At 44.9% G+C, this 11,687-nt stretch overlaps 1 protein-coding gene across 1 annotated transcript in view; it reads right to left on the bottom strand.

Annotated features, from left to right (window-relative positions):
* Positions 1-10,029, bottom strand: part of LOC123161519 (uncharacterized) — a 67,073-nt gene extending 57,044 nt beyond the window's left edge. Inside the window, exon 1 of the mRNA XM_044579615.1 lies at positions 9,954-10,029. Within this exon, the coding sequence (XP_044435550.1) occupies positions 9,954-10,029 (76 nt within the window). The remainder of the gene's footprint in view (positions 1-9,953) is intronic.
* Positions 10,030-11,687: the final 1,658 nt, after the last annotated feature.

Genomic DNA, 11,687 nt, shown 5'->3' with positions numbered 1-11,687 from the left:
CCGCAACTTTCTGTATCCATGAGATCCCATCTTGGGGCCTGTTCCGGAGCTCCGCCGGAGGGGGCATCGATCACGGAGGGCTTCTACATCATCATCCAAGCCCCTCCGATGAAGTGTGAGTAGTTTACTTCAGACCTACGGGTCCATAGTTAGTAGCTAGATGGCTTCTTCTCTCTTTTTGGATCTCAATACAATGTTCTCCCCCTCTCTCGTGGAGATCTATCCGATGTAATCTTGTTTTTGTGGTGTGTTTGTTGAGACCGATGAATTGTGGGCTTATGACCAAGTCTATCTATGAATAATATTTGAATCTTCTATGAATTCTTTTATGTATGATTGGTTATCTTTGCAAGTCTCTTCGAATTATCAGTTTGGTTTGGACTACTAGATTGGTTGTTCTTGCCATGGGAGAAGTGCTTAGCTTTGGGTTCGATCTTGCGGTGTCCTTTCCCAGTGACAGAAGGTGCAGCAAGGCACGTATTGTATCGTTGCCACCGAGGATAAGAAGATGGGGTTTTTATCATATTGCATGAAACTATCCCTCTACATCATGTCATCTTGCTTAAGGCGTTACTCTGTTTTTAACTTAATACTCTAGATGCATGCTGGATAGCGGTCGATGAGTGGAGTAATAGTAGTAGATGCATGCAGGAGTCGGTCTACTTGTCTCGGACGTGATGCCTATATACATGATCATACCTAGATATTCTCATAACTATGCTCAATTCTGTCAATTGCTCAACTGTAATTTGTTCACCCACTGTAGAATACTTATGCTCTTGAGAGAAGCCACTAGTGAAACCTATGGCCCTCGGGTCTCTTTCTCATCATATCAATCTCCATCACTTTATTATTGCTTTGCTTTTTTACTTTGCCTTTTCCTTTTCACTTTGCATCTCTATACCAAAAATACCAAAAAAATATTATTTATCATCTCTATCAGATCTCACTTTCGTAAGTGACCGTGAAGGGATTGGCAACCCCTAAGCGTGCTGGTTGCGCTGAGCTATTGTTTTTGTGTAGGTACGAGGGACTCGCGCGTAGCCTCCTACTGGATTGATACCTTAGTTCTCAAAAACTGAGGGAAATACTTACACTACTTTGCTGCATCATCCTCTCCTCTTCGGGGAAATCCAACACAGTGCTCAAGAGGTAGCAAGCTACTCTAGCTAATTGCTCCCACTTTCAATATGTATCCAGATTGAGACTCAGATTCATTTGGATCAGTGTAAAATCTTGCATCGACATAACTCTTTACGACGAACTCTTTATTACCTCCATAATCAATAAATATTTCTTTAGTCCTCTAAGGATAATTCTGCCCGTTGTCCAGTGATCTACTCCTGGATCACTATCGTTCCCCTTTGCCAAAACCATGGAAAGGTACACAATAGGTCTGGTATACAGCATGGCATACTTTATAGAACCTATGGCTGAGGCATAGGGAATTACTTTCACTCTCTCTCTATCTTCTGTCGTGGTCGGGTTTTGAGTCTTACGCAACTTCATACCTTACAACTCAGGAAAGAACTCCTTCTTTGACTGATCCATTTTGAACTCCTTCAAAATCTTATCAAGGTATGTACTCATCGAAAGTCTTATCAAGCATCTTGATCTATCTTTATAGATCTTGATCCCTAATACGTAAGTAGCTTCACCGAGGTCTTTATTTGAAAAACTCCTTTCAAACACTCCTTTATGCTTTCCACAAAATTCTAAATCATTTCTGATCAACAATATGTCATTCACATATACTTATCAGAAAGGCTGTAGTGCTCCCACTCACTTTCTTGTAAATACAGGCTTCATCACAAGTGTGTATAAAACTATATGCTTTGATCAACTTATCATAGCGTATATTCCAACTCTGAGATGCTTGCACCAGTTCCATAGATGGATCGCTGGAGTTTGCACACTTTGTTAGCACCTTTAGGATCGACAAAACCTTTGGTTGCGTCATATATGACTCTTCTTCAAGAAATCCATTAAGGAATGCAGTTTTGACATCCATTTGCCATATTTCATAAAATGTGGCAATTGCTAACATGATTCAGACAGACTTAAGCATTGGTACGAGTGAGAAAATCTCATTGTAGTCAACACCTTGAACTTTGTCGAAAACATTTTTCACAATTCGAGCTTTGTAGATAGTAACACTACCATCATCGTTCGTCTTCCTCTTGAAGATCCATTTATTCTCAATGGCTTGCTGATCATCGGGAAAGTCAACCAAAGTCCACACTTTGTTCTCATACATGGATCCGGTCTCAGATTTCATGGCCTCAAGCCATTTCGCGGAATCTGGGCTCATCATCGCTTCCTCATAGTTCATAGGTTTGTCATGGTCTAGTAACATGACTTCCAGAGCAGGATTACCGTACCACTCTGGTGCGAACCACACTCTGGTTGACCTACGAGGTTCGATAGTAACTTGATCTGAAGTTTCATGATCATCATCATTATCTTCCTCACTAATTGGTGTAGGAATCACTTGAACCGATTTCTGTGACGAACTACTTTCCAATTCGGGAGAAGGTACAATTACCTCATCAAGTTCTACATTCCTCCCACTCACTTCTTTCGAGATAAACTTCTTCCCTAGAAAGGATCCATTCTTAGCAACAAATATCTTGCCTTCCGATCTGTGATAGAAGGTGTACCCAACATTTTCCTTTGGGTGTCCTATGAAGACGCATTTCTCCGATTTGAGTTCGAGCTTATCAGGTTGAAGCTTTTTCACATAAGCATTGCAACCCCAAACTTTAAGAAACGACAGCTTTGGTTTCTTGCCAAACCATAGTTCATACGGTGTCGTCTCAACGGATTTTGATGGTGCCCTATTTAACGTGAATGCAGCTGTCTCTAATGCATAACCCCCAAAACGATGTCGGTAAATCAGTAAGAGACATCATAGATCGCACCATATCTAATAAAGTGCGGTTACGACGTTCGGACACACCATTACGTTGTGGTGTTCCAGGTGGCGTGAGTTGCAAAACTATTCCACATTGTTTTATATGAAGACCAAACTCATAACTCAAATATTCACCTCCATGATCATATCGTAGAAACTTTATTTTCTTGTTACGATGATTTTCCACTTCACTTTGAAATTCTTTGAACTTTTCAAAATGTTTCAGACTTATGTTTCATTAAGTAGATATACCCATATCTGCTCAAATCATATGTGAAGGTCAGAAAATAATGATACCCGCCGCGAGCCTCAACACTCATCGGACCGCATGCATCATATGTATTATTTCCAATAAGTCAGTAGCTTGCTCCATTGTTCTGGAGAACGGAGTCTTAGTCATCTTGCCCATGAGGCATGGTTCGCAAGCATCAAGTGATTCCAAAACCCCATCAGCATGGAGTTTCTTCATGCGCTTTACACCAATATGACCTAAACGGCAGTGCCACAAATATGTTGCACTATCATTATCAACTTTGCATCTTTTGGATTCAATATTATGAATATATGTATCACTACAATCGATATTCAATAAACCATTTACATTGGGTGTATGACCATAGAAGGTTTTATTCATGTAAACAGAACAACAATTGTTTTCTGACTTAAATGAATAACTGTATCACAATAAACATGATCCAATCATATTCATGCTCAACGCAAACACCAAATATCATTTATTTAGGTCCAACACTAATCCTGAAGATACAGGGAGTGTGCGATGGTGATCTTATCAACCTTGGAATCACTTCCAACACACATCGTCACCTCGCCTTAACTAGTCTTTGTTCATTTTGCAACTACTGTTTCGAGTTACTAATCATAACAACTGAACCGGTATCAAATACCCTGAGGTTACTCTGAACACTAGTAAAGTACACATCAATAACATGTATATCAAATGTAGCTTTCACTTTTCCATCCCTCTTATCCGCCAAGTATTTGGGGTAGTTCCGCTTCCAGTGACCATTCCCATTGCAGTAGAAGCACTCAGTTTCAGGCTTAGGTCTAGCCTTGGGTTTCTTCACGGGAGTGGCAACTTGTTTGCCATTCTTCTTGAAGTTCCCTTTCTTTCCCTTGCCCTTTTTCTTGAAACTAGTGGTCTTGTTAACCATCAATACTTGATGCTCTTTTCTTGATTTCTACCTTCGCCGATTTTAGCATCGTGAAGGTCTCGGGAATCGTTTTCGTCATCCCTTGCATATTATAGTTCATCACGAAGTTCTAGTAACTTGGTGATAGTGACTAGAGAACTCTGTCAATTAGTATCTTATCTGGAAGATTAACTCCCACTTGATTCAAGCGATTGTAGTACTCAGACATTCTGAGCACATGCTCACTGGTTGAGCTATTCTCCTCCATCTTGTAGGCAAAGTACTTGTTAGAGGTCTCATACCTCTTGACTCAAGCATGAGTCTAAAATTCCAATTTCAACTCTTGGAACATCTCATATGCTCCGTGGCGTTCAAAACTTTTTTGAAGTCCCGGTTCTAAGTCGTAAAGCATGGTGCACTAAACTATCAAGTAGTCATCATACTGAGCTTGTCAAACATTCATAACATCTGCATCTGCTCCTGCAATAGGTCTGTCACCTAGCGGTGTATCAAGGACATAATTCTTCTGTGCAGCAATGAGGACAATCCTCATATCACGGACCCAGTCCGCATCATTGCTACTATCACCTTTCAACTTAGTTTTCTCTAGGAACATATCAAAAATAAAATAGGGAGCTAAACGCGAGCTATTGATCTACAACAACATAGATATGTAGAAACTATCAGGACTAAGTTCATGATAAATATAATTTCAATTGATCATATTAATTAAGAACTCCCACTTAGATAGGCATCCCTCTAGTCATCTAAATGACCATGTGATCCATATCAACTAAACCATGTCCGATCATCACGTGAGATGGAGTAGTTTTGAATGGTGAACATCACTATGTTGATCATATCTACTATATGATTCACACTCGGCCTTTCGGTCTTAGTGTTCCAAGGCCATATCTGCATATGCTAGGCTCGTCAAGTTTAACCCGAGTATTCTGCGTGTGCAAAACTGGCTTGCACCCGTTGTATGTGAACATAGAGCTTATCACACCCGATCATCACGTGGTGTCTCAACACGACGAACTATAGCAACGGTGCATACTCAGGGAGAACACTTATACCTTGAAATTTAGTGAGAGATCATCTTATAATGTTACCGTCGTACTAAGCAAAATAAGATGCATAAAGGATAAACACCACATGCAATCAAAATAAGTGATATGATATGGCCATCAACATCTTGTGCCTTTGATCTCCATCTCCAAAGCACCATCATGATCACCATCGTCACCGGCTTGACACCTAGATCTCCATCGTAGCATCGTTGTTGTCTCGCCAACTATTGCTTCTACAACTATCGCTATCGCTTAGTGATAAAGTAAAGCAATTACATGGCGATTGCATTTCATACAATAAAGCGACAACCATATGGCTCCTGCTAGTTGCCGATAACTGTTATAAAACATGATCATCTCATACAACAATTTATATATCATCATGTCTTGACCATATCACATCACAACATGCCCTGCAAAAACAAGTTAGACGTCCTCTACTTTGTTGTTGCAAGTTTTACGTGGCTGCTACGGGCTTCTAGCAAGAACCGTTCTTACCTATGCATCAAAACCACAACGATTTTTCGTCAAGTGTGCTGTTTTAACCTTCAACAAGGACCGGGCATAGTCAAACTCGATTCAACTAAAGCTTGAGAAACAGACACCCGCTAGCCACCTGTGTGCGAAGCACGTCGGTAGAACCAGTCTCATGAACGCGGTCATGTAATATCGGTCCGGGCCGCTTCATCCAACAATACCGCCGAATCAAAGTAAGACGTTGTTGGTAAGCAGTATGACTATTATCGCCCACAACTCATTGTGGTCTACTCGTGCATATAACATCTACACATAAACCTGGCTCGGATGCCACTGTTTGGGAACGCAGTATTTCAGAAAAAATCCTACGATCACACAAGATCTATCTAGGAGATGCATAGCAACGAGAGGGGAGAGTGTTTCCACGTACCCTCGTAGACCGAAAGCAAAAGCGTTTAGTAACGTGGTTGATGTAGTCGAACGTCTTCGCGATCCAACCGATCCAAGCACCGAACGTACGGCACCTCCGTGTTCAGCACACGTTCAGCACGATGACATCCCTCGAGCTCTTGATCCAATTGAGGATGAGGGAGAGTCCCGTCAGCACGACGGCATGGCGACGGTGATGATGAAGTTACCGGCGCAGGGCTTTGCCTAAGCACTAGGACGATATGACTGTGGTGTGTAATTGTGGAGGGGGGCACCGCACACGGCTAAGAGAAGACTTGGTGTTGTCTAGCAGTGCCCTCCCCACATATATATAGGTGGGAGGGGGAGGGAGCAGCAGGAGGTGCGCCCCAAGTAGGAGGAATCTTACTTGGGGCCTAATCCTATTCGGCCTCCCCCCTTTCCATCTTTTCCGGAGGGAGAAGGAAAGAGGAGGGGGAGAGAATGAAAGTGGAGGCTGAATTGCCCCCCTTCCTTTCTCTCCTCTCCCTTTCCTTTCCCCCTTATTCGGCCATGTATGGGGCTGGTATGTCCCACCGTAGGCCCAATAAGGCCCATATCTTGGCAGGGGTTGCCCGGAACCCCTTTCCGGTGACCCGATACGTACCCGGTACCCCTGGAACACTTCCGGTGTCCAAATACTATCATCCTATATATGAATCTTTACCTCTCGACCATTTTGAGACTCCTCGTCATGTCCGTGATCTCATCTGGGACTCCGAACAACATTCTGTCATCAAATCACATAACTCATACAATATAAAATTGGCATCGAACGTTAAGCTTGCGGACCCTACGGGTTCGAGAACTATGTCGACATGACCGAGACACCTCCCCGGTCAATAACCAATGGCGGAACCTGGATGCTCATATTGGCTCCCACATATTCTACGAAGATCTTTATCGGTCAAACTGCATAACAACATACGGCATTCCCTTTGTCATCGGTATGTTACTTGCCCGAGATTCGATCGTCGGTATCCTCATACCTAGTTCAATCTCATTACCGGAAAGTCTCTTTACTTGTTCCGTAATACATCATCCCGCAACTAACTCATTAGTCACATTTCTTGCAAGGCTTATAGTGATGTGCATTACCGAGAGGGCCCAGAGATACCTCTCCGATACTCGGAGTGACAAATCCTAATCTTGATCTATGCCAACTCAACAAACACCATCGGAGACACCCGTAGAGCATCTTTATAATCACCTAGTTACGTTGTGATGTTTGATAGCACACAAGGTGTTCCTCTGGTATTCGGGAGTTGCATATCATAGTTAGAGGAATATGTATAAGTCATGAAGAAAGCAATAGCAATAAAACTAAACGATCATAATGCCAAGCTAACGGATGGGTCTTGTCCATCACATCATTCTCTAATGATGTGATCCCGTTCATCAAATGACAACACATGTATATGGTTAGGAAACTTAACCATCTTTGATTAACGAGCTAGTCAAGTAGAGGCATACTAGGGACACTCTGTTTTGTCTATGTATTCACACATGTACTAAGTTTTCGGTTAATACAATTATAGCATGTAATAAACATTTATCGTGATATAAGGAAATATAAATAACAACTTCATTATTGCCTCTAGGGCATATTTCCTTCAGGATCGTGGCATCAGCGCATGCAGGCTTGATCGATGCATGCAGGCAAGCTTTGCTGAGTGCATGCATAGCAGGCTTCTATCCTAGCGGCGCGCGCAGACGTTTAATGCAAGGGACGGCCAACCGAAACCACGGCCCAATGGTCGAACAGCGACACCACCCAACGCGACCCCACTTGTCAGGTCAAACGGATGACACAGTCCAACATGGCCCCACTAGTCAAAGTTAACGGCCAAGCCTTTGACCCGACGGCAACATCCGTTGTGCCCAGTTATGAGGGTTTCTGGCAGGGGAGTGGGGAAAATTGAGCAAAAGTTAAGAGCGCGAGGATGAATGAGTAGAGCTAAGGAACCAGGGGCACAGATGTAAAAATCCCTATAATAAAAACTTTCATGAAGATCATTGGACAAAATGAACTTGATTCTTAGTAATAGTTTTGAGATATGATGATGTGATATGTGAGTTATGTTGATGAGTAATTATGCTTTAGTAAGAATATTGGTTTTAAGGTTTGTGAATCCCTATGCAAGCACGAAAGTCAATAATTGTGCAATGAAATTATATCCTACTTGTGGTGCATTATCCGGTGTTAATTATGCTTAATGCTCACTTATGAGATTACTCGTTTCTTGGTTGGTCGCTTCTCAATCTTTTGCTAGTCTTCATTTTGCACTAAGTATGATCACTACTTGTGCATCCAAAAACCTTTAAACCAGTTTTGCCACATGAGTCCACTATATCTACCTATATGCGGTATTCTTTTGCCGTTCTAAGCAAATTTGTATGTGCCATCTCTAATTTTCAAAATAAACTTCTCTTTTGTGTGTTTGTTCCGCTCGTGGAGCGGTAAGGGGTGGCCAATATTTTCCATGCTACATGTGTTATTCTCACGATGAGTGTTTATTCATTTATCATTGCACGAGAGTAAGGCAAAGGTATTAGGGATGCCCAGTCCCGAAATGAAAAATGAATATACTTTATGTTGTCAAATAATAAATTCCTTGGAAAGTGTTGGTATGGAGGGCAACCATGGATACGGCTAGCCACGGAAAGTGAAAGTATGGTTGAAAAAGGAATAAACTTTATTTTCTGTTTGGGAACCGCATGTGATATATCTAGCATGGAAAGTATCGGAACTCTAAGTCGTTTTCGTAGGTGGGAAGGATACACCTCCCAAAATGTTTTATCTCTAAGTTTTTTGCTTTGAGCTCTGGCACCTAATGGGCCAAGGCTACACCTGGGGTACTCCGAGGAGAGCACAACCCTCTAGGGCGTGCCAGGAGGCCTAGGCGCGCCCTGGTGGGTTGTGCCCACCTCGGGTGCCCCCCGGACCGCCTCTTTGCTCTATAAATACCCCAATATTCTAGAAACCCTGGAGGAGTTGACCAAAATCAATTCCAGCCGCCGCAGAGTCCAGAACCACCAAATCCAATCTAGACACCATCACAGATGGGGTTCACCACCTCCATTGGTGCCTCTCCGATGATGCGTGAGTAGTAATTTGTAGACCTTCGGGTCCATAGTTAGTAGCTAGATGGCTTCCTCTCTCTTGTTTGATTCTCAATACAATGGTCTCTTGGAGACCCATATGATGTAACTCTTTTTGCGGTGTGTTTGTTGGGATCGGATGAACTTTGATTTTATGATCAGATCTATCTTTTTATATCCATGAAAGTATTTGAGTTTCTTTGATCCCTTTTATGCATGATTTCTTATAGCCTCATATTTCTTCTCCGGTATTTGGGTTTTGTTTGGCCAACTTGATCTATTTATCTTGCAATGGGAAGAGGTGCTTTGTAGTGGGTTCGATCTTACGGTGCTTGATCCCACTGACAGAAGGGGAACCGACACGTATATATCATTTCTACTAAGGATAAAACGATGGGGTCTATCTCTACATAGATAGATCTTGTCTACATCATGTCATCGTTCTTATTGCATTACTTTGTTTCTCCATTAACTTAATACACTAGATGCATGCTGGATAGCGGTCGATGTGTGGAGTAATAGTAGTAGATGCAGGCAGGAGTCGGTCTACTAATATTGGACATGATGCCTATGTAATGATCATTGCCTGGATATCGTCATGAGTATTTGAAGTTCTATCAATTGCCTAACAGTAATTTGTTTACCCACCGTTTGCTATTTTTTCGAGAGAAGCCACTAGTGAAACCTATGGCCCCCGGGTCTCTTTCTCATATTATTTGCCTTCACGGTCTATTTTATTTGCCTTTTATTTTCTGTCGACGTCCTGGGAATGAGGGTACCCAGACATGCCTGCCTGCGGCCAAGGGCGTGACTCCACCAACAGCCTGGTACGGCCCATCTTCACCAGCAGCCACTCAAGACCCATGCGAGGGGCCCAGCCTCGCGAGGCGGACCACACCAAGACCTCCCCAGGGGCGGCCTCGCTAGGCTGGCTCCTGAGGAGCAGAGATATCAATGCAAGGGGCACCTCGCGAGGTCCGCGTGACGTGAGCCATGACAACCAAGGCCAGGCGGGCGCCAGTGGGTGCAGGGTGCCAGTTTCCTCTTTGGTGCTAAAGGGGCAGGCGCAGGCGAGGAGTCCCGATGCATCAGGCAAATGTTGCCATAGCGGTGCAACAAGACCAAGACCAGCAGGACGGTAGGACGGAGGTCACCGCAAAGCCCACGGCGACATCACCACCAGAGCCTTTGGGAGGCGAAGACCACCTTTTGTCAGGATAACTTGTACTAGTTGTCTCCCTTCAAAATTGGCCATTGTGGGATCCCTTCCCGCCTAAACATTTGGGAAGAGGACCAGGGCCTCTATAAATAGGACTAGCCACCACTGTAGTCGAGGATCGGCTCATCTTGGGACAGATCATTCAGACCATCCTCAGACACACCAGCTCATCAAGCTCAAGAACACCTCTCCTTAGGAGGTTGTTCTTCCATTGTACTAGTTCATCCCCAGCCCACGAGGCAATCCACCACACCATACTGGAGTAGGGTATTACACCACAATAGTGGCCCGAACCAGTATAAACTCCCGTGTCACTTGTTCCTTGGGTTCGGTGAGCTAGGCCTTGAGATCATTGCGAGAGCGAGCTAGGGAGAGAGAGATCTTCGTGCGCACCCCAGAGTTTGAACCTCAAGGGTTTGCCGGAACCCAGAATCCAACATTTGGCATGCCAGGTAGGGGTGCGCCGAAGCTTCGCCTCACCGCTTGCTTCGTCCTGCTCCCATGGCAGGCGCCGCTCCTCCAATTAGGCCGGCGGGCTCCTGCGGATGCACCGCGGGTATCCAGGCCTTCACCTCCGAGCTACGACAGGTGTGGTGGCCATGCAAGTTCAAGCCAGAGATGCCACCCCGCTATGACGGCGCGACAGACCCAGCGGCCTTCCTGCAGGCGTACGAGGAGGCCATTCTCGAAGCCGGAGGCGACGGCCAGGTCATGACCAACTGAATCCCCCTGGCCCTAGCTGGCATGCCACGCGCCTGGCTGCTCAGTCTGCCAGGATCCTCGGTAGCCTCCTGGGAGGATCTGCGCGATCTCTTCGTCGTGTGCTTCGCGGCATAGCCGCCTCCCGCCGTAGCAGCCCTCCTTGGTAGTTCGCGGGCACCACCCATGGATCGCCAAATCAAGCAGTTCATCCGCTAGGTGGGTGCTGCCCGCGTGCAGCAGGGGGCTCCCCAAGGTTGGGCGGCGCCCCAAGCCGACCTCACCTTCAGCTCGGAGGAGCACCCTGCCATCACCACGGGCTCAGGCGCGCTCCCAATGCTCTGCACACCTACCATCTGCAATGTGGCTATGACCAAGACCCTCATCGACGGCGGAGCCGGCCTCAACATGCTCTCCATGGAAGCTTTCGGGTTGCTTCATGTACCATATAGTCGGCTCCGCCCCACGAAGCCTTTCTCTAGAGTCGGCGTCGGCTCCACCATCCCCCTGGGGCAAATACACCTCCCGGTCACCTTTGGTACGCGCGACAACTACCGCACTGAGCTGATCAACTTCGACATCGCCCAAATCGGCCTCACGTACAA

Source organism: Triticum aestivum, chromosome 1A (genome assembly GCF_018294505.1).
Source record: "Triticum aestivum cultivar Chinese Spring chromosome 1A, IWGSC CS RefSeq v2.1, whole genome shotgun sequence".
NCBI classification, from domain to species: domain Eukaryota; kingdom Viridiplantae; phylum Streptophyta; class Magnoliopsida; order Poales; family Poaceae; genus Triticum; species Triticum aestivum.
This window is presented reverse-complemented; position numbering and strand designations above follow the sequence as displayed.